Here is a 27,815-nt window from a genome sequence, read left to right on the forward strand (position 1 = left end):
AAGTATCATGAATCCAAGAGCATGTATCACACATATAAAGCAACTAATCCAGTAGAGTAGAGCACTATATATATGCATCTCTATGAACATATATACACATGGCAAGAGATAAAATATCCCATCCTGAAGTAACGCAACTAGCAGATGAAGCATGTGATAGGTATCAACTAGCTAAGGCCAAGAGAGAGAATAATCTACTATCTACCACTAGTAAGTATATATAAGCTACACATATCATAAGACATTATCAAAAGATAAGTCAGAGGGTACCCGCCTCAAATAGAAGGTACGATCAAGCAATCCAAGGTCGAGTCGCCTGTCTCGAATCAGAGTCCTGTGTCAATCAAACAATATATATTTTATTTAGCTAAATCCAAATGAATAGTTAAATAAAATCCATAAAACCAAATTAGGGTAAAACCCTAATCAAGTCAATCGCATCCTACCTAAATAAAATCTAACGGTCAATTAGGGTTAGTTACCTAATCCCTAATCACCAGTTAGATTAGAAACATAAACTTAAATTAAATCTAATAATTGACTAGGGTTAATTGTCTTAACCCTAATCATTCCATTAGATTAATTTAAATAATTAAATCTAATCACACTAATCATGTAATCAAATTATCCCTAATGCAATACATAAACCTAATTCCTCAACATGTAACAAAATCCCTACACCTTACCTCGATCAAGCTCCTGGAATGGGGTTGCTGTCAAAACAGGAACACACAACAGAACAGAACAACCTACTGGAATCTACTCCTCTGTTCGGGTCAAACTTGCTGCTGGCAACAAGGGAAGTTGCTGAACCAGAGAACACCACAGAGCAAGCATCTCTCTGCTAGATTCCAGTATACTATAAAGTTCAAGGTGAGATCACTGATCAGATCAAGGAATAAACATCACTAGTCAAACAATAACCTAATTCCGGAACCAAATCTTACCTCCAATTTGAGACTTCATTCGGCAACAATGAACAAGTCCATGATCTGATCGGAGGAAAATCGATTACAAGATCCTCCTTGATCCCCCTCAAATTTCCCGATGAAGTCTTACCTCGAGTCTCCAGAAGATGTCGCACAACCCGATCGAATCCGTGAAGCAGCGTACCAAAGATTCCTCTGATCCTCAAATCAACAATCAATAAGGAAGGGAATCCAAGACCTGACCTAGGATCGCCAACAATCAGGGAGGCAACGAGCAAGAATCAGGAAAGAAGACTCGATCTAGGGCACAATCCAGAGAACAGGGAGATTCCGTTAGGGCTAGCTTACCCACGCCGGCGAATCGAGTGGAACAAATCCGACTAGGGCACCTCTCCAAGCTTCGGTGGACGATTGGATGGGAGTCAACGCGAGATCTGGTCCTTCACCGTGCCCTAACTGCAGCACCTTTGGTGATCGGCCGCAAGATCCGCCGAACAGCAACTCCTCGGCCGATTACAGTCTAGAGAGGAGAAACACCGATTGGATCTGAGCTTGAGGTGTCGAAGCCGGCAGAGGAAGGATCGCCGGAGCTGGAGCCCTGCTCCCGTCGTCGTTGCTCATCCGCGAGAGAGAACAGAGAAAGGGAACGGGGAAGAAGAGAAGCTCGGGTTCGGCGATAGGTTTAGGGAAAAGAAATAAGAAAAGAAAAGTATTTATATTAAAACTTTTCCTCACTTAAACGGGTATTCTAAACAGGCTTTATCCGTACCCGTAATTGATCCCCTCAAAACCCATCGTACGAGCTCCGAAAAATTCCCAGAAAATTTCTAAAATTCCGAAAAAATTTTATAAGGCTATTTCTGAAATAACCCTATTTATTTAAATTTTCCGAGATCTCACAATGTTGATATGTTTAGTAGGTTATAACCTTTAGTAATGATTATGCTCGTCTTTGCTTCGGTTGGTCACTACCTAATACCTGTTATATGCTTGTTTCGTTTACTTATTATGCACTTCATGATAGTACTTACCTGATTATACATGCTTATTGGGGTAGTGACACGACCATGTGTTTATTGTGTTCAGGATCTAGGTTTTATACCTTATCTGATTTGTGTACCTTTGATTTGGTTCATTCCCTATGATACACATTTTATATATATATATATGGATATTACTATGCTGTTCTGGATATTGCCGTGCTTAGTGGCATGCGTCATCTCGCATGATTGCATGCTGTGCGATAGTCAGCTCCATTATTGTTGAGCACATCGCCAGTTATATGTATCTGCACACACCACCACTCATGGGTTAGTGGTATATCAGACAGGTGTGTGACAGTTCTGCTGTTTGGCTCCGTCGGTCTGGTGACTCAGCGTGGTAGCCGGCAGATAGTTCTGCTCTATTTGGCTCCGCTGGTTTAGTGTAGCAACGTGGTAGCCGGCAGGCGGTTGGATTTTGTTTAGCTCCGTTGGTCCGCTCATGGGTAGTGTGATGCAGCGTGGTAGCCGGCAGAGATTCCTCCCCGTCATCGTGTACCGGGAAATAAGAGCATTGTGCTCCCCCACTTATGATTTGGGGTAGGAGGATAAGTGTACTCCGACAGCACCCCGTCCACTCGGTCACTCATCAGGAGTAGTGACGGCAGAGTGCACGGTTATCACAGCCCTACCCACTCGGTCTCACCATTTTGTGTGAGATGGCTGACTGACATCAGGGGTGACCATGTCATTGGCATCATATGCATTTATGCATTTACTGATTGTGTATGTTGCATTTATATGCTCCATTTGGATGGATGCATATGTTTGACATGCATACATGATTTATGATACTCTTGGTCTAACGACCTGACTATTCTGATAGGAGGCCCTGGTGAGTACAGTTCTCTTCAACCTTTTCTATTGTGCATCTTCCAGCTTTTGTCCAGGAGACTGTACTCCATAGTTATTACCATTTGTTATAGTTTACTATACATGTCAACTAGGTATCTGCTGAGTTGTTGAACTCACCCCCGTGGACACTATCTTTTTCAGGTACCAGGTTGTTTATGAAGTCGCTTGGAGTATCCTGCCTGCTGGTCCCCATGTCACATCAGAAGACCTGTCTCCGCTTTTGTTTATTTTTTTATTTTGGTATATGGAATTTGTGTATTTAACTTGTGTTCTGGTTTTGTTTCTGGAGTATTATTTTGTTGTGTTGTGTAAAACTAGCCGGCTAGCAGTCTTGTATTTTGGTTTGTATTTGGTTTTCTATTGTATTCCGCTGTGTTTGGTTTGGTACAGCCGAGTGGGCTCTTAGATCTACATATAAACTGTGTAGTTGTGTGTATGTTCCAGCCACCTGTGGCTGATGTATACTGTGTCTGTAGAAATGTTTCAGATTATTATCCGTACAGGGGAGGTGCTGCCAAAATTTCTTTGGACAAGGACTTCCCCGGGGCGTGACATTATATGTGTAACAATCCTACACATTCACCTGCTTTCACGGAGAGTAGACTTTAGGAATAAAAATCTAATTATCTCTCAACATTGAAAAAGGAGATTAAGTTTGATTCATTTATAAATAATAATTTCACTTCTCATGAACATCTCTTGCATATTTTGTTATAAATGTTAAATGTATCATCAATTACAAACATGTTAGGTTTTCAAAAGATGCCAAAATATTACCTTAGCAGTGTTATACACTTCTTTTTCACAATTAAGAAGGACACTGATAGACTTGGAAGGGACGAAATATGTCTTTCCATTGTATGTAAGGTTGGTATCACTTGATTCATTAGCATTTATCAAAAAAATGAAAAAAAAAAACAACCTGCACTAATCCCATTTGCAATGCACTTGGTTGGACATAAGTGCCAAGATCTCAGCTCCAACCAACTCATCTTGGACTTGAATTCACCTAGTTTCCATTTATAGTTTCCTTGTCTAATTCCTAAGTAGGTTCTCTACAGCCTAAACTGCTAGTACGTTACCTCTGCAATGGTCCAACCAGACCTTCATTTGTCTAATCTCACTAAGATTTAGTCATTATCTAATTTCTAATCAGGACTTCACCTCTTGTCAAGTAATATGTACCTACACACTTGACAATATTTATCAGTACAACACATAACTTTAAACTTAGTCATACTTTAAAATTTAAGTTTAATGTGGTGCCCCTAACAATAACAAAAAGATAGTGATGCAGTGTAAATTTAAAGTAATAATTAATAAGGTTAGAAAATGACGACAACCATCAAGCTATTTCATATATATTAAATCATATTAACCGATTAATGGCCCAAATACATTGAAATAGGTGAAATAATCTTAACAACTCGTGATAACCATTGCACTTATACAATTTAACCAAATCAAGATGGATTATGGCATACCTTTAACTTGCTAAGTTCTCAATTAATATATATATTAGTAGATATAGTGATGTACAACACTTTATATTATTCAAAGAGTTTAGACGATTACATTTAGCTTAGACATCCATCTCAAATTTAGTAATAAGAAATTTTATTCAAGGAATTCAATATGGTTGGGCAATGTACAATAGGACTCAGAATTTAGTATCCTCATATCGAAAACCAAAGAAAATTAAACAACTAATCAATATCATGCTTGCACCACTACTCCTTTGCTAAGATTATTACATCCACGTACTAAATTTAAAAGCACTCTTTGTAAATCGATTGAGCATCGAGCTTGGGAAGTACATGCCTGCAATCAGAAAATGTTGATCATATATTACTTAATTTTGTGATTATATTCAAATTATAATTGTCTTACTACTAAGATCTTTCTTACCTTATGTGTTATTGACATGGCATCAAGAGCATCACAATATCCTGTCGCAAATAAGCCTCAAAATGTAGTCGCAACGGACGACACTTTTTGGAGACTTATTTTGGATATATCTCCTCCAAATTCTTCAAATAAGATCAATGTATTGGGCCCTTTGATTGTGAAGTATCTGGGAACATGGTACCTGTTTAAAATTATGCTCTTAGGACCAATGTAAAATCATTGCACAAGAAGAGATATGCATCTCGAATTAATATCCACATTTTCTTCCTGAGATTCTTTATAAAATTCCTTAAACAATTCATATCAATATTAACTGAAAGAAAATATAATGAGAAATAAAAAAAATAAAGCAAGTTCTCACATGCAAGCTAATTTAAGATGGAATATTTGATATATAAACATTTAGTTGATGTTCTTTTAATATTATATTGTGTAGCCTTATGGAGGGGTGAATACAATATTTGACATGATCAAAATTTAGCTAACTAAAAAGTTGCAGTAGTTTGTACTTAAGAAAACTTGTCTGAATTCTCATTTACTAGAGTTTACTATCTTGCAAACCTATATAAAATCACAATGAAGTTTTACGGAAAAAATATGACTTTTTACCATAATTTTATAATATTTAAACGTATTATAGAACTTAAGTATCCAAAATTAAAATGATTGAGACACTTACCATCGTTGAGAAGGCTTTCCACAATCAGTTCTACATCTGTTTGAGTCATACTCATGCCTGTAATCACAAGGTCCGCATCCTTCATCATCAGCTATGAAGGATGGCCAATATCGACCAATGCTATGTCCATTCACCCAAGCATACCCTTTTCCCATGCCTTGCAAATCGAGTACCAAAGCATCATTTCCCTCAGGAACCTCAAATATAGTCTGTGATAATAAAACAACAACTATTTCATAATTGTAATTAAAAAAAAATATGAACAAATTAAGTATATGACTATAGTAGTTCAACAAAGACAATTTAATATTACAATGTGAATTTGTGTTTATAATAGAAAGACTAAAAATGTCTTACCTTATACCATATAAGCGGTCTATTAATAGGTAGATGACCAGAAAACCATTTGATACTATGTTGTTGTGATGGCAAGTACAATTTCTCATCCTCTCCATTCAACCCAATCTTAGAACAATTATAGAATGGTTTCAAGAATTTTTGTAACACACAGTATAATTTTTAAATGAATCTTCTAAAATATGTACTTGATGGTACCTTATATGTCCATGTGTTTGATGTCAAGTTGATTGTTGCATTTCCGTATCCAATAAGGTTGACTGGACCACCATCAATTCCGGCCCTTTGTAAATCAAAATATGCTCCATAATTCTAACCAGTGCAACAAACATAATACAATATTGTTAGCAAGGTTTTAATTCCAAGAACCAGTTGGAAGAAAAATAAAATAAATTAGATTATTGGTTTTAAAAACATGTTTTTTCCATTAAAACAAAGATATTGTAAAACCAAAACAAGTAACTTTATGTAAAAAGTAATATTGAGATACAATCTTTATCTTAAAATGTGTTATTCTAAGATATACAAGAAAAAACTTTTGTGCTTAGTGTCATGAGAGAAAGAAAAATAGTAGAATATTTTCCCCTTCATATCAAATTATGATCTTTCAAATATGTTCATAACATTTTTAATTTTCACGCTATACTATTTTAATTCACAATTTCCTTAATTGTTGGATGTATGATCACAATTGTTTGAAAAAAAAAGGAAATTTTCATCTTTTCATATATTTTGACAAATATTAATAAAATATCTTGTTGACTATAAGAAATGATATAGAATAAAAACATGTTCAATAGAAGGAAATACAAACCGCAAGTCCGTTTGTAGAACTAAGAAGGGCTATGTAATTGTGCCCTTTTCGCATTTTTGTTGTATGCTCAAAGACAAACTCATACACTCCATTCACAGCATATTGTGAACCTGGTTGATAAACTTCATTAGATTCTTCTCTAAAATTTTCACCCTAGCTAGTAATCATCAATAATTTGAAAATAAATAAATATTTAATCAAAAACTTTTTGCATCATTTTACTAATCTAAAATTTAGACAACTAGAAATAATGGCCAATTAGATTCAATAATTAATCAAAAAGGTATAGATGGAACTTCAATGATGGAGATTATTAGTAGAACACCATATAACATTGAGAATAAACTAGCAAAGAATGATCACCTATAAAGTGCTTGTTAACAAAAGCATGAATAATATGCCCTTTTGTATTAACATGAAGCTTCATTTTCTTGCTCCAATATTGGCGGAACTTGTTCAAATCAATTCTGTAACATGTGGAAGAATAAATCATAGTTATGTCACCTACAATTGCTCCGAAAGGGACAAATCAAAAGTGAGTTCTTTATTCTCTTTTGCACAAGTAAATTATCATATTTTTCAATCCTATGTGGAAACCTACAAAAATTGATTTAATTGATGTAAAAACCAATTACCTAGTCATGTACCATAGGAAATCACTAGTATCACCAGTAGTCAGGATCTGCTCTAATAGAGAGTTGTTAGAAAATGATCCCTTTTCATGAATAGTTGTCAGTGTCTCAGGCCGCCATTGCCAATTGAAAATTGATTCAGTAGGCTTTGTGACTATTAAAGTGGTTGGAGCATTCACCTGCTTTCATGGAGTGTAGTATTTAAGAATAAAAAACTAATTATCTCAACATGGAACAAGGTGACTAAGTTTGATTTATTTATAAATAATAATTTCACTTCTCAAGAATTTTTCTCATATATTTTGTTACAAATGTAAAATGTATATCATCAATTACAAACATGTTAGCTTTTCAAAAGATGCCTAAATATTACCTTAGCAGTGTTATACACTTCTTTCTCACAATTAGGAAGGACACTGATAGATTTGGAAGGGACAAAGTATATCTTTCCATTGTATGTCAGGTTGGTATCAGTTGATTGATTAGCATTTATCAAAAAACAACCATCACTAATCCCATTTGCAATGTATTTCGTCACCTGCAATTTAGTAGTATAGCATTATTTTCTATGAACAAGACGAAATATTATCTTATATATGAAGTAAGCAGTAGACTTACTGTTAATCCAGCTCCTAAGTTTGTAGTATTGGCAACTCCATATACGAGAACCTTTTCCATTACTTTTATGGCATTATGCAATTGCTCTAAGTGTCCCCACTTGGGTTGCCTTATATTCCCTATATTTAGGATAAGAAAAGAATCATGCAAGTCACTAATTTTTAACAATGTCTTGGATTAAGTAAAAATAATTTATCTTTTGGATAATAAATGTTGTAAAATGGATTAATGAAATTTATACCATATTCATCTAGAGGAGCGTCATAATCGTACGACGTTACTATATATGGGCCTCCCGATGTCCGACCAAAGTTTGTTCCTCCATGATACTGGAAATAATTATGCTATTACCACATGAATTTCAGAAAATATTGAAAAGAAATAATGAGCTGCAAGGAGCTAATGTAAGTTAGTAAGTAACAATGAAACATTAGTTATAGATTTCAAACCATATAATAGTTTTGCAAAGTTCCTCCGGATGCAAAAAAGTTTGCAACGGCATAAGCTATGTCCTCGACAGGCCTATGTGGTTTACTTTGCCCCCAATCTTGAAACCTGAGCAATTCACCATTTAGTTATTTCATATTTTATTTAAAAAGTGTAATACTCATTATAATAATAAAAAAAAACTGAACTTACCATCCCGTCCAATTCTCTGTCCACATTTTAGGGCTAGTTGGACGATTTGGTGTAAATTTGTCACAATAGAACCCATTACAAGTGTTTATCTGTTAAGAAGGAGAAAAAATATATGCAATTTACACCAAATGAATTAATTTTTTTTGTCATGATAAATGCACCTATAGATTGTTCAAAATGATCTTGATTTCATGATTGTACATAGGCTCATTTGATTAACAATTTTATCATTTACCTTATTATAAAAATACTTGCAAGAGGGAAGTTAGCCAATATAATTCATAATAAAATTTTAGTCATGTTACCTTGATGCTTTCGAAATAAAATATTTAAGAATTATGCATTTACCATAGGAGGTGGGGCATCCGCTTGTTGGCACATTATCCATGGCACACCTATATTAAGTGTTTCTGCCAAGTTTGCACACCATTGGATATATCGTTTCCCAGCCGATCCATACTTGTCCATGATATTGCCATACTCATTTTCAATCTGAGGAGTACATGTCACAAGTTTAGTTGGTTTTTCAATGATAATGAAAATGGTTAGAGGGCATTGCAACTTTGGTACACAAGGTATAAAAGATGACAAAGTAATTAATAATCAAATTAACTACATAATTTTATGGTATCTATTCAAATTTTGTCTATGATAGCTACTATTCTAAGTTAACTACATAATTAAAAATATATGTAGAAGTTTGAAGAAGGCATGCATGGAATTGAAAGAAGAATTAACATTTGGAAGTGTCTTCTTTTATTTTCTTAGAGCATACTTGGGCTATGATGATCGGTCCACCTTGTGATGCAAAGAGACGTTCATTCTTGACCATGTTAACAATCAAAGTGGTGAAATTTTGCATTTCAGCCTACACAATATCAGATGGTAACATAAAAAAGTAATCTGAAAAATTAAGAGTTGAATTCAAGAGTCAAGCTAAGTGCATATGATAGTACCTTAAATATTTCATTATCAGTTCTCATTTCAACTCCTGGAATTTGGTGTAGCCACACAGGAAATCCACTGAGAGGAGCCAAAACAATCTTCATATATTCTAGCTAGCATCATACATGGAAACAATATTATGCAAATGAAGTTGTTTAGGTTACCCATAATTCCATTCAGCACAAACATATGGTCCGATTCTAAGAATTGCAAAAAGGCCTGCATCTTGCACAATCTTGATGAACTTGATAAAGTCCAAGTTTTCATTAAAATTGTACTGTTGGGAGTAGAGAAAAATAGATAAAGGTTAGGAAGGTTATCACAGTTGCAATATAGGCACATGATGCATCACAATAGGGGTAGTTAGAAATTAAACCTCTCTTTTGGTAGGCTCATGAGCATTCCAAAAGATATATGTCTCAATGGCATCGAGTCCTCCTTCCTTTGCTTTTTGAATGAGGCCTGGCCACATCTGAAAGAAACCAAAATCTATCAAAACTTGTCACTTTAGCATATGCAAAATTTGTTGGATTGAAAGGATAAGGCTGGTGGGAAGGAAGATGCTTATCTTCAATTTGTTTGCTTATATTGATAATCGAGTTGATATGGAATGGGAATATCAAACATAAATACAAACAATGAAAAAAATTATATCTTTGTTCGTGACTAAAAAGGAAGTAATATGACATCTTAAAATAATTATATTACCTTAATAACTATTTAGTTTAAATGCTTATTTTAATAGTATAATTATTTAAGAAACTATTCTATGTATAATATTTCACCATATTTACGAAGTTAAATGGTTAAACTTTTATGTAGAATTTTAAAAAATATTTTATACATAAAAATTGTTCCATAAATATTAAAAAGATATGCACTATACATGAGACAAAGCATATTGTAATCAAAATACTTAAAATAAAAGTTTGCATGTGAGACAATGTAATAGGACTTACGTCAGGAGTGCTGCGTGGATAATGAATTGAACCTGAGATGAGAACTCGTCTTTCTCCATTAATGATAATTGCTCTCCCATCATAGGTAACATTTGTTGCTAAGGATGATGAAATTAAAAAACAAACAATGAGCAGTAACAATAAAGTACTTGTTGTTGTCACCATTGTGATAATTAACATCACACACGATCATCCTTCCACCCTCTTGGAGATTTATATAGAGGAATTATTTTGGATAAGTCCTTGGCATGGTTTATGTGTTGTCATTATTGTCCGTTTCTTTAGCTATTGACAAGTTTTTCTAGACATTTTTAGATTGTTTTGTTAGCCATAAACTTCCAATATTTATCTACCACGTAGATTAAAATAGATCGTAAACAAGTATTATAATTACTTTTCATCATGTCAAATAATGATTTTATTTTTAATGCCAACTAGGATTTATATGGTTTTTGAAAATTGCCAATTAAATATTTGTTGTGTATTCAATCACCCATTTATGATTGTCATTTTTAAGGGTAAGCAATCGGTTAATAATCAAACCGACTAAGCCGATTAAATTAAAATCGAATAAATTAAACTTTTTTTGTATAAACCAAATAGACCAAACTTTACCACAAAAATTGAATAAATAGAACTAATAAAAAATTGATTAATTGTTATACTGAATTAACCAATTATTTTGCCACTTGACTGATGTGTAACATTAATTGACTACTATGAGACAATTAGGTCAGAAATCAAGATTTTAGGATTTTTTTTTAACACTGATCTATCAACATCAGTTAGTTGTTTATAATATTGCAATTGACTTATATTGATTTGATTTGATTAGTTTCATTGATTTTTAAATTTTAAAATCGAGAGCCAATAGAATAAACCAAAATAATCAACATTTTTAAAAAAATGAAATTGTGAATTAACCATACCGAACTTCTAAATTCTATCGATTAAGTCAATTAATGTATTTTAACCGATCTTTTACTCACACCTAATCATATTTAATTATTAATTGGATTGGTAAGTAAAATCTACGTGAGACTCTTCACCATTTTCATTCATTAATTTTTCCTTTTCTATTTCTACTTATAAGACTTATATTATTTCATATGCCTTTTTTAATTATAAATATTTAAATATCTTAAATTAATGTAAATTTATTAAGGTAAATATATTAAAAGTTATGTCAAATACTTAGACTTCTAATTTTGCTACTACTATCCTTTGAAGTTCTCTTAAACCATCCAATTGTATTCTTCATTTGTAATTAAGCAATTTATATACTAGTTATTTAGTGCCACATTTGTCAAAGTAAAAGTGATACCAAATTATTAAATCTCTTTTGAGATGCATATTATTATATTATGTATAATCATTTGTCTACCTCATTAATTATTAAAATTTTAAGAGAGTTGTGCTCTTGAGATTTAATTCTCTTAGATAAATTTAAGAGTTTTGTAACTAAATATCAAGGTTTATTTTTCTACATCTTCAAAGAGCAATCTTGTTTGATAAATTTGTCATAATAAGCTTTATCCCTTTCAAGAAAGTGATGAATACTAATAATGTGAGAATTGATGTAGGAGAGTTTTTCAAAACATCTTAAATATACTTACTAGTATTATTTTTTGTCATTGTATTTAAGTGTAGATCCGTTATATTAACGGTATACTTAATGTCGGTCTCACGGATATCGAGGGAGGTACATATAGGTACACAAGCGTTAGGTGCATGGTGGGATAAATCTTAAGTAGTCAGTTTCTTAGAATTGACCCCTGATCATTACGCCAGAGATACCATGCACCCACCGTCTATGCAACGCTCTAAGAACTTTTTGTCATTGTATTTAAGTTTTATCATACTGTTGAAATATGCTATTTCGGAAACATATTGAAATATGCTAGAATATGCTAATTAGGAAAAGATTGATTCTTATTACAAAAATATTTTCTCGATTTATATTATTTGTAAAATACCGAAAATAGGCGAATATTAATAAGGACATTTTCCGAAATTTTTGGATATTTTTCGGGAATTTTTTGGAGCTCGTACGGACGAGTTTACGGGGATTAAACGGGGTCCCAGGAAAGCCTGTTTAGGCTACCCCATTTAAGTGAGAAAAAGTTTTATTTTATTCTATTTTATTTTTCTTATTTCTATTTCTTTTCCTTCCTCGTGTTGTGCTCTCACCCGACGCCCGAGCCTTCTTCCCCGCGCGAACCCGAGCCCTAACCGCACGGCGGTTTCCTCCCTCCACCTTCTCCTTCATTTTCTTCCTCCCGAGCCGCACACCCGAAGCCTTCTTCTTCTCCTCATCTCCCTCGCGCGACGCCAACCCCAATCTGCCGGCCACAGCCGAGCCCTAGCGCCGACCACATGAAGCCTCTACCTTCCTTCCCCTCTGATCTTCGCGTCGATCGCCCTCTCCCACGCACGGAGCAGTGCCGACGCCGGAGTAGGGGGGTTGCTGTTCTTGCTGTGCCCTAGATCGCCGGCGTGGAAGGGACAATTAGGACTCCGAGGGTAAGCTACCGATCCTTCCTCTTTTCTGATCTAAGATTGGTGCCCTAGAGTGTGTCTTCTTCCTCGGTTCTTACTCTTCCTCTCTGATTGTCGGCAATCCTAGGTCACGTCTTGGATCCTTTCTTCATTCTTGTTAACCCTGGTACGCTGCTTCACGGATTAGATCGGATCGGGAGACCTTTCTGGAAGCAATCTATTGAGGTAACATTGGTAATTATGTGGATTCAGGGACTTTGATGAATTCTTCCTCCTTAGGATAATCTTCTTGCTTGATTCATTACTTGATCCGATTGAATAGGGAAGGATTTCAGTAGGATTGTGTTCTGTGAATTTTCTTTGGCTCCAACAGCAGCTTACCTTGGTTACGACAGCCACTTCATCTAGTAGCTTTTCTGATTTCAGTAATTATAGTAGCTGAGATAGAGGTAAGGAACAGGGAATTGGTACATGATCATGTGTAGATTTGAACTAGGGTTATGTTTGTATTTGAATTAGGTATGATTTGGATTTAATTTAGGCAGGTTGAGGAAGTTGGTTTGGGGTTTTTGCCCTAAATAGTTCTAAGGAATTTTATTTAGTTATTTATGTAAATTGTAGCTAAATAAAATATATTTATATTGTTTGACACAGGACTTTGACGCGAGACGAGCATCTCGATGTCGGAATTGGACATTCCTATCGGAGGCGGGTACTTTTAACTTTATGTCGTTCGATATACATAGTAGTAAATTTAACAAATTGCATTAATTATATTCCTCATTCTGTTTCGGTGAATCACTACCCAAAACTTGTTACATGCTTGATTGATTGCTTGGTTTGCATCTCATGTATACTTTACCTGTTTATACATGCTTGTAGGGGTCGTGATATACCATGCGTCACCATGTTCAGGACCTAGATTGTATACCTTATCTGATCTGTGTACCGTTGTTTTGCTTCATTGACTTATGGTGCACTTTCTATATATATACATGGTTTAGCTCAGGATATTTTGTGGTTAGTGTCATGCACCATTTGCATGATTGCATGTTGTGCGATAGTCCGCTCCATTATTGTTGAGCACATCGCCAGTTACATGGATCTGCACACACCACCACTCATGGGTTAGTGGTCGATTTAGATAGTGTGTGTTGCAGCAGAGACTTTGTTTGGCTCCGTTGGTCTGCTCATGGGTAGCGTGATGCAACGTGTTAGCCGGCAGGGATTCCTCCCCGTCATCGTGTACCAGGAGTTGAGAGCATTGCACTTCCCCTATTTATGATTTGGGGTAGGAGGATAGGTGTACTCCGACAACATCCCGTCTACTCGGTCACTCATCAGGAGTAGTGACGACAGAGTGCACGGTTGTCACAGCCCTACCCACTCGGCCTCACTATTGTGTGAGATGATCGACTGGCGTCAGGGGTGACCAGGACGCATCATTGGCATCATATGCATGATGCATTTATTGCTTGTATTTTTGTTTGCTGCATTTATATGTTGCATATTGTTTGAATGTCTATGTTTGTTATGCATACAGGATTTCTATACCACTCGGACTGTTTGTCCTTATACCCAGGTCCTAGTTAGTACAGTTTCTCTCCTGTTTACTTCAGATGCATTTTTATCTTTCTTATATCAGGAGACTGTACGCATGATTAGTGCTAGGTGTTATTTCCCTACTTTGTATATCAGTTGTACCTGCTGAGTGTTGGACTCACCCCGCCTCCATTGTTGTTATTTTTCAGGTTGATGCTGTCAGGAGAGAGTTCCAGTTGCTAGTCCCTGCAGACCTCGAGGATATTATTTGTCTTTTGGTTTTCTTATATAAACTATGCTAAATTTGTTTTGTTTGATGGTATGGATATGGTATGGATTTTGTGATGCCAATGGATTTGGTTTGGTTTTTCTTTTACTACATGTCTGCCTAGACGGCAGAAGAGGTAAATTGATCTTATCGTCGGATTTGTGTTTTATGAGTGTAGTTGAGTAGGGTGGATTTTGAGTCTTCTTATCATTGCTTATTAAATTGCGTGGAATGTCTGTGGGTTGTATTTTATTTCTGTTATTATTTCAGCCGCATGTGGCTGAGGTATATGGAGATGTAGAAAGTTTCAGATTGTCCGTCGTACAGGGGGGATGCTGCCGAAATTTCTTCGGACAGGGACTCCTCCGGGGCGTGACAATTTATTTGGTATCAGAGCCAGGTTTCGATCCTGAGACCTGTGGGTTATGGGCCCACCACGCTTTCTGTACAAGATACGGTCAGAGACTCAGATATCCAGAAGACAGCTTTCCGTACGAGATACGGTCATTATGAGTTTTTGGTAATGCCAATTGGGCTTACCAATGCTCCAGCGGTGTTTATGGACTTGATGAACCACATTTTTCTGGAGTATCTGGATCAGTTTGTTATCGTTTTCATTGATGACATATTGGTCTACTCGCATTCCGAGGAGGAGCATGCACAGCATCTTCGGATAGTCTTGGAGACTCTTAGACGGCATCAGCTGTACGCAAAATTTAGCAAGTGTGCATTCTGGTTAACCTCAGTCAGTTTTCTGGGACACGTGGTTTTTAGCAGAGGTATTTTAGTTGATCCTCAGAAGATCGAGGCTGTCACCAGTTGGGAGCAACCGAAATCTGTTCAGGAGATCCGCAGTTTTCTGGGACTAGCAGGATATTACAAACGGTTCGTCGAGGGTTTCTCGCGTATTGCTATGCCGCTGACACGCCTTACCAGAAAGGGCGTGAAGTTTACGTGGACAGAGGATTGTGAGACCAGCTTTCAGGAGCTGATCGAAGCGGAGATTAGTGTCGGCTCCAGTTTTGGTTTTACCTTCTGTAGAGGACGGATTCGCGCTCTATACCGACGCATCTCTACAGGGTTGGCGCTGTTTTGATGCAGCACGGTAGGGTAGTCTCCTACTTTTCGACAGTTGAAGGAGCATGAGGAGAACTACCCTGTACATGATCTGGAGCAAGTCGCCATTATTTTTGCCATGAAGATTTGGCGACATTATTTATATGGCGTTACATTTGAGATTCTCACTGACCATAAGAGTCTCAAATATCTGTTTACTTAGAAGGAACTTAATCTCCGACAGAGGAGATGGATGGAGTTCCTGAAGGATTTTGATGGTACCATTAGCTATCACCCGGGGAGAGCTAATGTGGTTGCCGATGCACTTAGCAGGAAGTCCGGCGGGACTTTAGCTTGCCACCGAGTTGTGGTCACAGACTTGATTTAAGGTTCCTCCGATTTGAGCCTTGAGGGGTAAGGACAGACAGAGTAGGGTACTCTGGTTACCATGGTTGCTCAGTCATTGATCAGGACGAGGATACGAGAGCCCTAGGCTGCTGATCAGTATTTGCAGTTTATTTGTAGCCAGATAGCTTCCGGGCAACAGACCGAGTTCACACGAGACAAGGAGGGTATTATATACTTTCGAGACAGATTATGCGTACCTCAGTCTCATCCGGTCTTACAGGAGCTACTTCAGGAAGCTCATCGCTCTCGATTTACGTTCTACCCAGGCGGGACCTGCATGTATCGAGATTTGAGGCGTTCCTACTGGTGGAACGGTATGAAGAAAGACATCGCGGAATTTGTAGCTAGATGTCTTGTCTGTCAGCAGGTGAAGGCTGAGCACCAGGGACCTGCTGAATTACTTCAGCGGATTCCTATTTCCGAGTGGAAATGGGAACATATTACTATGGACTTTGTGGTGGGTTTGCCGAGGACACGACGAGGCCATGACACGATTTGGGTAGTCGTTGATCGATTAACCAAATCCGCGCACTTGTTAGCGAATCCGAAAGATTGATTTCCTAGATCGATTAGTAGATCTGTTTTGCCGGGAGATCATCAGATCACGTGGTGTCCCTTTGACTATTATTTCGGATAGAGACCCCGGTCACGTCTTGTTTTTGACAGAGTCTGCAGCAGGCCTTGGGCACACAACTCTGTTTCAGTACAACTTTCCATCCGCAGACAGATGGACCGTTAGAGCGGACCATTCAGACTTTAGAGGATCTGCTGAGGTCATGTGTTATGGATTTCGGAGGCAGTTGGGAGGACCATCTGCTGTTGGTAGAGTTTGCCTACAATAATAGCTTTCATTCGGCTATCAAGATGGCACCGTTTGAGGCGTTGTATGGTAGGCCTTGTCGGACACCAGTTCTCTGGGATGAGGTTGAAGAGGCCCAGATGTTGGGACCTCATAGAGTTCAGCAGGATGCAGAGTTGGTCCGTACTATCAGACGGAGGATGTCAGAGGCGTAGGACCACCAGAAGAGTTATGCTGATCGGAGACGCAGACCACTAGAGTTCTCTGTTGGCGGCCATGTATTTCTGCGAGTTTCACCCACGAAAGGGGTGAAGAGATTTGGCCTCAGAGGTAAGCTAGCTCTGCGGTACATTGGCCCTTTCGAGATCTTGGAGAGGATCAGAGAGGTAGCTTACCGACTGGCACTACCACTGTCCCTGTCAGGCGTGCACGATGTATTTCACGTATCTATGCTGAGGAGATACGTACCTGACCCGACACATGTGTTGGCAGATATTCTAGTTCCAGTTCAGCCTGACATTACTTATGAGGAGATTCTGGTACGGATTATGGACCGGAAAGAGCGTCAGTTGCGGAATAATACTATCCGGCTGGTTAAAGTCGGATGGCAGCATCATTCCGACGAGGAGGCTACTTGGGAGCTCGAGGATACGATCCAAGCTCGATATCCCCATCTTTTCACTTGAGGTATGTGATTTATTTACCGTTCAGCATTTATACTCTATATCTGTTGTTAGTACTTGCTGATGGTAGATAACGAAATTTGGGGACCAAATTTTTATTAGTGGGGGAGAATGTAAAATACCGAAAATAGACGAATATTAATAAGGGAATTCTCCGGAATTTTTGGATATTTTTCGAGAATTTTTTGGAGCTCGTACGGATGAGTTTACAGGGATTAAACGGGGTCCCGGGAAAGCCTGTTTAGGCTACCCCATTTAAGTGAGGAAAAGTTTTATTTTATTTTATTTTTCTTATTTCTATTTCTTTTCCTTCCTCGTGCCGTGCTCTCACCCGACGCCCGAGCCTTCTTCCCCGCGCGAACCCGAGCCCTAACCGCACGACGGTTTCCTCCACCTTCTCCTTTATTTTCTTCCTCCCGAGCCGCACACCCGAAGCCTTCTTCTTCTCCTCATCTCCCTCGCGCGACGCCAACCCCAATCTGCCGGCCACAGCCGAGCCCTAGCGCCGACCACCGGAAGCCTCTACCTTCCTTCCCCTCTGATCTTCGCATCGATCGCCCTCTCCCCCGCATGGAGTAGTGCCGACGCCGGAGTAGGGGTGTTGCTGTTCTTGCTGTGCCTTAGATCGCCGGCGTGGAAGGGACAATTAGGACTCCGAGGGTAAGCTACCGATCCTTCCTCTTTTTTGATCTATGATTGGTGCCCTAGATTGTGTCTTCTTCCTCAGTTCTTACTCTTCCTCTCTGATTGTCGGCAATCCTAGGTCAGGTCTTGGATCCTTTCTTCATTCTTGTTAACCCTGGTACGCTGCTTCGCAGATTAGATCGGATCGAGAGAACTTTCTGGAAGCAATCTATTGAGGTAACATTGGTAATTATGTGGATTCAGTGACTTTGATGAATTCTTCCTCCTTAGGATAATCTTCTTGCTTGATTCATTACTTGATCCGATTGAATAGGGAAGGATTTCAGTAGGATTGTGTTCTGTGAATTTTCTTTGGCTCCAGCAGCAGCTTACCTTGGTTACGACAGCCACTTCATCTAATAGCTTTTCTGATTTAAGTAATTATAGTAGCTGAGATAGAGGTAAGGAACAGGGAATTGGTACATGATCATGTGTAGATTTGAACTAGGGTTATGTTTGTATTTGAATTAGGTATGATTTGGATTTAATTTAGGCAGGTTGAGGAAGTTGGTTTGGGGTTTTTGCCCTAAATAGTTCTGAGGAATTTTTTTTAGTTATTTATGTAAATTGTAGCTAAATAAAATATATTTATATTGTTTGACACAGGACTTTGACGCGAGACGAGCATCTCGATGTCGGAATTGGACATTCCTATTGGAGGCGGGTACTTTTGACTTTATGTCGTTTGATATACATAGTAGTGAATTTAACAAATTGCATTAATTATGTTCCTCATTCTGTTTCGGTTAATCATTACCCAAAACTTGTTACATGCTTGATTGATTGCTTGGTTTGCATCTCATGTATACTTTACCTGTTTATACATGCTTGTAGTGGTAGTGATATACCATGATTCACCATATTCAGGACCTAGATTGTATACCTTACCTGATCTGTGTATCGTTGTTTTGCTTCATTGACTTATGGTGCACTTTCTATATATATACATGGTTTAGCTCAGGATATTTTATGGTTAGTGTCATGCACCATTTGCATGATTGCATGCTGTACGATAGTCCGCTCCATTATTGTTGAGCACATCGCAAGTTACATGGATCTACACACACTACCACTCATGGGTTAGTGATCGATTTAGGCAGTGTGTGTTGCAGCAGGGACTTTGTTTGGCTCCGTTGGTCCGCTCATGGGTAGCGTGATGCAACGTCTTAGCCGGCAGGGATTCCTCCCCGTCATCGTGTACTGGGAGTTGAGAGCATTGCGCTTCCCCTATTTATGATTTGGGGTAGGAGGATAGGTGTACTCCGACAGCATCCCGTCCACTCGGTCACTCATCAGGAGTAGTGACGACAGAGTGCACGGTTGTCACAGCCCTACCAACTCGGACTCACTATTGTGTGAGATGATCGACTAGCGTCAAGGGGTGACCAGGACGCATCATTTGCATCATATGCATGATGTATTTATTGCTTGTGTTTGTGTTTGCTGCATTTATATGCTGCATATTGTTTGAATGCCTATGTTTGTCATGCATACAGGATTTCTATACCACTCGGACTGTTTGTCCTTATACTCAGGTCCTGGTTAGTACAGTTTCTCTCCTGTTTACTTCAGATGCATTTTTATCTTTCTTATATCAGGAGACTGTACGCATGATTAGTGCTAGGTGTTATTTCCCTACTTTGTATATCAGTTGTATCTGCTGAGTGTTGGACTCACCCCGCCTCCATTGTTGTTATTTTTCAGGTTGATGCTGTCAGGAGAGAGTTCCAGTTACTAGTCCCTGCAGACCTCGAGGATATTATTGGTCTTTTGGTTTTCTTACATAGACTATGCTAAATTTGTTTTGTTCGATGGTATGGATATGGTATGAATTTTGTGATGCCAATGGATTTGGTTTGGTTTTGCTTTTACTACATGCCTGCCTAAACGGCAGAAGAGGTAAATTGAACTTATCGTCGGATTTGTGTTTTATGAGTGTAGTTGAGTAGGGTGGATTTTGAGTCTTCTTATCATTGCTTATTAAATTGCATGGAATGTCTGTGGGTTGTATTTTATTTCTGTTATTATTCTAGCCGCATGTGACTGAGGTATATGAAGATGTAGAAAGTTTCAAATTGTCCGTCGTACAGGGAAAATGCTGCCGAAATTTCTTCAGACAGGGACTCCTCCAGGGCGTGACATTATTTCTGTGTGTCTCTGTATCTTTCTTTACATGATATCAGAGAAATTTGTTTCTAGGAAGCTTATTTGTCCAATATGATGGATTTGACTTCTTATTTATTAAAGAAAGTTAGAGGAAATGTTGTTGATATTTATGATCCATTTATTCTTCAACACTTGGATCATCCAGGTATCATTTTGGTCACCAAACATTTGAATGGTGACCATAATGACACTTGGAGTTGTCAATGAATATAGCTCTCAGTGCTAAAAATTAGACGAGTTTTATCAGCGGAAGCATGAAGAAACCATCATTGACGGTGAAACTTTTCTCTATGGAAAAGGTACAATGTCATGGTTTTATCATGGATATATCCTCAATTCTATTGAATCTAGTCTTGCCAATAGCGTGATTTATGCTGAGTCAGCTACTAAAGTTTGGACTGATTTGAAGGAAAGATTCTCCCAAAATAACGTGCCTAAAATATTTCAATTCAAGAGATACATCGCCTCGCTACAATATGGTTCTATGTCTATTGCAGTTTATTTTACTAAATTAAAAGGCATGTGAGATGAACTTTCTTCTTATAATGATCTGCAAGTTTGCACTTATGGTGTCATGAAGAAAGTAGAGGAGCGAGAACAAAGAGAAAGGTAATGCAAGTCCTTATGGGCTTGAATGAATCTTATTATATTATTCAAGGTCAAATACTTTTATGCAACCTCTTTCTACCATTGGGAGAGTTTATTCCATGGTTTTAAATGAACAGAACAAAGAGACTTAATTGTCTCCAAGGAAGTCATGCTAGTAGACACACGTAAGACTCATTATGGGAATCATTCATCAAATAAAAGAAAAAAAAAGTTATATTATAGCAACTGGAATGAGAATAATCATACCATTGATAGATGCTACCACTTGCATGGTTTTCCTCAGGGATATAAGAAGAATAAAGGGAAGAAGGAATCTTTTACAAATAATTATCTCTCAGAGACTCTAAGCTTCCCACACGAACAATGTCAACAACTCTTGAATCTCTTAGATAATGATGAAACTCAACCAAAGGCAAATGTTACACGCAAATCTTTGGCATAAACGACTCGGTCATCCATCCATACAACCTATGAAGCATCTTGCATTTAGGGGTCGATTCTTGAGAATTGACAATATGAGATTTACTTCATCATGAGTTTAACGTTTGTGTACTTATATTTACCTCCCTCCATATCTGTAGGGTTGATACTAGGAGTGTCGTTAAGATAGAGGATCTACATTTTTATTAAGCATCTTGCATAATCGGTTAGTGAAATTTCTATTTGTTTAGATAAAGTTTATAAAATTTGTCTTTTAGCCAAGCAAAAAGACTACCTTTTGGTATGAGTTCCATTTCTACTAGTGAATGTTTTGAATTAATGTACACTTTGACATTTGAGGACCTTTTCAAGTTACTTCCAAGTGGGAGCTCATTATGTCTTAACCATTGTGGATGAGTTTTCTAGATATACATGGATTTTACTTATGAGTTATAAGTCTAAGACACAATCTTTGCTAAAATCTTTCTTTGGCTTTATTGAAACTCAATTTAAAAGAAAGGTTAAAATATTTCAAGTAGATAGAGGGGGTGAGTTATTTAATACAATTTTCTTTATTAACATGGGATAATGTATGAAACTACTATGAATTTTACACCCCAATAAAATGATGTTGTTCAACGAAAACATCATCATATCTTGAGTGTAGCTAGAGCCTTGGGATTTCAATCTCACTTACCACTAACCTTTTTTTTGGGGGGTGGAGGGGTGATTACTTTTGTTTATCTTATCAATCATGTACCTACACCTCTACTCTCTAAGAAAACTGTTAATCCAGGGTAGCTTCTGGAGTATGCAAACTGATCACCGAGGCTAGTGTTCGACACTATCTCCGTAAACGATATTGCTCCGCTACGGTGCTTAACGGATTGTTGCAATTCGTTCCCAAGATACAACGACGATGAACGTCTCGGAATCGTAGCACTCCGACTTCCGAGACCAGCGAACCTTCTAGTAGACTTCTTGGACTCTTGAATGCACAAGATGAGATGAATGCTTGAGGAAGAGAAGAGAGGATTGAGTGAATATTCCATCATCTGGAGGGTTCTATTTATACTGAAAGAAGAGGTTGAGTGTCCTTTGGGTGAGTGGATGTGTTCCTTGGGCTGGATCGATCTAGATCATCCATTCTGAAGGGTTGTAACCCTTCACCAAGCCCACTTCAATCTCATCCATCAGATCTGAGGAGTTGTGACCCTCAGATCCCGCCTATTGTCATCGGCCATCGGATCTGGATCCATTGATTCGATGCTTCAGATCAAGTCTCATCTCAAGCCGTCAGATCATTACTCTTTGTGATCCAACGCTCTAGATCGCATCACAAGCGATCCATCATACCTATTTGATCAACGTTGATCAACGGTAGCCATCAATTCCCTAAGTCAACTATCCAGTCATCTCCCTTTGCCCACGAGGATGCCGCATAGGTACTGCCACGTCAGGTACGAGCCTGACATGTCACCCGAGTGCCACGTAGGCACTGCAATGTCATCTGGAGCATAAATTTAAGCTCCTCAATGCTCCTCACGATGCGAAGTGCAAAGTGCGCCTACAAAACGCCCATTGCGCACGTGCGCACGTGGCGGGTGGCGGGCTCACAGGTGCGAGCACCTGCTTGCCCTGGTCTAAGGGAGCACCTGCCCTTTTATTTTTGTGTTAACTCCATTAACACATCTTCATTAATAAGTAGAGAACACACATCGAGAATTTTCGATGTGGGACTATTCTCCCATGCACTTTATTAATGAATAATAAATGTTATTTTGGGCTGATTTTAAACATTAATTTCTCATTCACCCTTAATCGGTTTTGAGCAATTTAATAGTCTAAATCTATCTACGCGAATCGTAGATTTCAATTTTGAAGTCAATTACGACTTTCAACAATTGATGGCTTCCTTCCTCAAAATTATTTTGGTCCATTTAAGGCCCCAATATCCAACAATCCCCCACATGAATGGAAATTAATGCAATGCGTGTATGCATGCTGACACTTTACAAGAGTCCAATCGATAAGTCACTGCATCGGGAGAGGTAGCTTGTGACTTTGAACCTTCCGTAGTGTAATGCTATCGAGTATACTAGGCTGCGCAGTGAACGTGATGTCTTGAACTGCTCAGCTGTTGGTGTATACTTAGACAATAACACCCACACAGAGATCTATCTCACCTACTTTAGGTTCTCATGGTTGGTTCCGTTTCGGCCATGGATACCATCTTGGATTCATGAGTGTTTCATTGAAGCGACCTGTCTTCACACTCACATAGGTGATACTTCTATCAAGAGTATCCTACCATACTCCACCTTATCAGGTATAGAAGTCACTAAAAGCATAAGCTTAACCTCACTACATGAGGTAGGACAGCACAAATTCATCCTAGGATTGGGATAGAGATAAACTATCTAATGTGCTGGACCACAACTTCTGTAACTTCGTTGTCCCATTGAACCAAGATCTTGGGATCTCCAGTCAACAAGGTTGGGTTACCACTATAGTCGTTTTCAGTTGTAGATTTTGAATCTCATTCCTCTTGATGAGTAGTATACTTGATCTCGACTCAACCCCTTCGTTAGAGGATCTGCCAAATTATCTTTGGACTTAACATAGTCGATTGCAATCACTCCATTCGAGATCAACTGCCTAATGGTATTATGTCTACGACGTATATGTCGTGACTTCCCATTATACATATTACTCTGTGCCCTTCCAATCGCCGATTGACTATCACAGTGGATTAGTACGGCAGGCACAAGTTTCATCCAGCTCGGAATATCTTCCAAGAAATTTCGCAGCCATTCAGCTTCCTCAGCTGCTTTGTCTAGTGCTATAAACTCAGATTCCATAGTTGACCGAGCAATGCAAGTCTGCTTAGTGGATTTCCAAGATACTGCTCCCCCACCGATCGTGAATGCATATTCACTAGTGAATTTGGAGTCTTTTGTATCTGATATCCAATTAGCATCACAATTGTTGGTGCAGAAGCATCCGACGATCGAACCTTAGTTTTGATAATGGCAAAGGATTCAAAGTTAAGTTAGTGTGTGATCTAACATGTTTGAATGAGTATTTCAGGAAAGTCCTAGCTACGGTTAGGCAGGTGGAAAACCCTAGGGGGTGGTAACCCTAGGTCATAGGGGGTGGTAACCCTATGCGGAAAGTCTTGGCAGGTCGATGGCTTCAGGCAAAAATCCTAGGGGGTGGTAACCCTAGGTGGAAAGTCCTGGTGTCGCGAACCAGGTGAAAGACTGGACTAGCCGGGAAGCGGATGTCCAGCAGGAAGTCCGGAAGCGTCGAGTGCTAAGCAAAAGTCCAGTCAATCTGGAGGATCGACTGGCAACAGGTAAATCTCCTGAGTGGAGTAGGTGAGGACGCGTTCCCCGTAGAGGGAACAGTAGGCGTCGGGTCGACCTAGGATTTCCGGTTGGAAATCCGAAGTCAGACTCGGACAGTCCGAAGACTGTCAATTCTTCTTTACAATGTTTTATCTTATTCTAACACTGTCTTGCAGATGATTTTGCTCGGACTAACCTTTGTTTGCAGGTGAGGAACCTGCTGGAAAAAGGCTGTCCGGGCGCCCGGGACCAAACTTTATCCCTGCCGCGACTTCGCCACGTGGAGCATCCTGGTTGGTTGGCCACGTCACACTCCAAGCGCCCGGAACTTCATATAAAAGAAGGGTCGAGGCGCAGCTTCAGAATAACAATCTTCTAAGCAATCTCTCTGCGATAAGCTGCTAACGACTCGATCCAGAAAGTGTTGCAACGACACCCCGACAACCCGGAGCTTCAGATTTAGTTTTTGTTGTCGGTATAATCTGTTTACTGCTTTGAATTGTAATTAGTCTGTAATATTTTTATCATGCTTATGGAAAGCGATCAAGGATCGCGGGCCTTCGAGTAGGAGTCGCCTTAGGCTCCGAACGAAGTAAATCCACTGTGTTCATCTGCTTGTGTTTCTTTCATTTCCGCTGCGCTTTTACTCATTTGTTTTACGAATCGAAAGAAATAGCCACGAACGCTATTCACCACCCCTCTAGCGTGGTCTCGATCCAACAATTGGTATCGGAGCGGGGACGTTTTGAATTGGTGCAACCACCTTTCAAAACAAATTTTTCGTGGTATTTTATATTTTTCGGAGTCAATTAGAATCTAGCCTTATAGCTTTATTCTAATTCTTTTATCGAATCAGCTTTTGCTCGAAGTTGGTACAACACCACTCGAGCTCGTTACTATTACTATTTTTTATTCCCGCACTACTAATCCAAGACTTAGTCTTGGAACATATATTTTTGTTGTTCTTGTTGCATAATACAAATGGCTCAACAAGAGGGGTTCAGTACTGTTCGTCCCCCACTATTCTCCGGAGATGATTTCGGTTACTGGAAGGGAAGAATGGAGACGTATCTGAAGATCCAGTTCGAAGCATGGATGATCATTAAGACGGGACTTCAGCTACCTTCCGATGATGACGGCAAACCAACTCCCTGCGAGAAGTGGGACGCCCCTCTAATCAAAAAGGTGGAAGCCGACGCCAAAGCTACCTGCACCCTCCAGTGCGGCCTTTCCAAAGAAGAACTCAATAGGGTCGGCCCGTTCTCTTCCGCAAAGGAGCTCTGGGAAAAACTAGTCGAACTCCACGAAGGCACTAACGACGCCAAGGTAAGTAAAAGAGATCTTTTACTTAATAAATTATATAATCTAAAGATGTAGGAAAGCGAGATGGCAAATTCCCTACATGCGAGAATCCAAGACATCCTCAATTCTCTTCACGGAATCGGGCAGAAGATAGAGAATCGGGACGTCATAAGGTATGCTTTAAACTCATTTCCAAGGAATACATTGTGGGCATCAATGGTAGATGCCTATAAAGTTTCCAAGGACTTGTCTTCATTAAAATTAGACGAACTATTTTGTGAATTTGAACTTCATGAGCAGACTAATGCACAGCCAACCGAGAAAGGTATTGCGTTGGTTGCAGGTACAAGTCGAACACGGGAACCGAGATCACGACGAAGAACGGAACCGGAGTCGGAAGATGAACCAGACTCAGACGATGAAGACATTGAAATTACAACCGAGCTGATAAACCTCGTAAAGAAGCTCTACAAGACGAAGGGCTTCAACAAAAGAGATCTAAAGAAGGCAGTGAAAACGAAGGAAGGGTCACAGAACTCAAAGATGAAGTTTGAAGTTACATGCTACGGGTGCAACCAAAAAGGGCACATCAAATCCAACTGCCCTAACCTGAAGGAGGTCAAAAAGCAAAGAAAGAAAAAGGTCCTTAAGGCAACATGGGACGAATCTTCATCGGAGGACGACGACGACGAGCTCGAGCAGATGAGTCTACTCGCATTAATGGCCCGGGACCAAATCGTCGAATCCGGAAGCGAGAGCGAGTCTGAGGCGGAGTCTGAGCAAAGCCACGGATCCGTATCCGGTTCCGAAGGACCAGACCCCGCTGTAAGCATCTCCCGGTTAAACATTTTAGTTAGTTATTTATTGCGCAAATTAGCTAAGTCAAACCTGAAAGTTAAGTCACTTCTAAAGGAAATAACTGTCCTTAAAGAAGTGGCTGACACTAAACCCTTACCTGACCAGAGTCAGACTGAATTTCCAACTCAAGTTCAAAAACTTGAGGAAGAAAATTCAAGTCTAAAAAATCAGGTTAAAGATTTAAAAACTACCTTAGAACGGTTTTCTTTGGGCTCCAAGAACTTGGATTTAATTCTTGGGACACAAAGGGCCATTTACAATAGAACTGGGCTGGGATATAAAAATAAATATAAATCTTACTTATCCTTAATATACAAACAAAGTAGTAACTCAATCCAAGCATGGGTCCCCAAGTCCAAATTGATCAATCAAGTTGGACTTGGTCAATACTGGGTCCCGAAGGATCAAATACACTACCTCGATATACCATATCAAGGCCATGATCCAGGGGGAGCAAAAAGAAAAACGATATTAAAAATTTAAATTATATAAAAAAATAATAATAATAATAAATTCAAAAATACAAAATTCAAAATTAAATTCAGAAATTCAAAATATCGAAATTAAATAATTAAAATGCAAATTAAATTAAATCAAATTAAAATCAAGTTAAATTCGAAGTTAATTAAATCAAATTAAAATCCAAAGGAAGGCTCCAGATTATCTGGCACCTCCGAACTTAATCCACCCGATAAGGGTAACCAAGAGCAGACTACCCGGCAAGGTAATTAAGGTTAGATAAAATAGGCTAGGTTTAACTTGACCCACGGTACTGATGAAGTTTTTGGATGATAGT

At 38.6% G+C, this 27,815-nt stretch overlaps 1 protein-coding gene and 1 long non-coding RNA gene across 3 annotated transcripts; both read right to left on the reverse strand.

Moving 5' to 3' along the window:
• Positions 1 to 273: 273 nt before the first annotated feature.
• LOC121977838 lies at positions 274 to 1,611 on the reverse strand. Of its 2 annotated transcripts, none has more exons than XR_006111048.1 (4): positions 1,278 to 1,611; positions 948 to 1,167; positions 687 to 859; positions 274 to 334 (listed from the first exon to the last, which is right to left on the reverse strand). It is a non-coding gene; the product is annotated as an uncharacterized LOC121977838 (long non-coding RNA). The 2 variants fall into 2 exon arrangements; XR_006111047.1 differs by having other exon boundaries at positions 948 to 1,172.
• Positions 1,612 to 4,544: 2,933 nt separating this feature from the next.
• LOC121978534 (beta-galactosidase-like) lies at positions 4,545 to 13,999 on the reverse strand. Its single transcript, XM_042530868.1, has 20 exons — positions 13,986 to 13,999; positions 10,376 to 10,523; positions 9,793 to 9,888; positions 9,581 to 9,693; positions 9,428 to 9,494; positions 9,247 to 9,339; positions 8,820 to 8,963; positions 8,472 to 8,560; positions 8,282 to 8,387; positions 8,074 to 8,161; positions 7,833 to 7,951; positions 7,588 to 7,752; positions 7,218 to 7,393; positions 6,946 to 7,049; positions 6,583 to 6,692; positions 5,967 to 6,080; positions 5,769 to 5,876; positions 5,412 to 5,620; positions 4,733 to 4,913; positions 4,545 to 4,645 (listed from the first exon to the last, which is right to left on the reverse strand). Exons 1-19 carry the CDS (start codon positions 13,997 to 13,999, stop codon positions 4,790 to 4,792), a joined length of 2,187 nt encoding a protein of 728 aa, XP_042386802.1. The 3' UTR covers positions 4,545 to 4,645; positions 4,733 to 4,789.
• Between the last annotated feature and the right edge of the window lie 13,816 nt (positions 14,000 to 27,815).

Source organism: Zingiber officinale, chromosome 4B, assembly GCF_018446385.1.
Source record: "Zingiber officinale cultivar Zhangliang chromosome 4B, Zo_v1.1, whole genome shotgun sequence".
NCBI classification, from domain to species: Eukaryota; Viridiplantae; Streptophyta; class Magnoliopsida; order Zingiberales; family Zingiberaceae; genus Zingiber; species Zingiber officinale.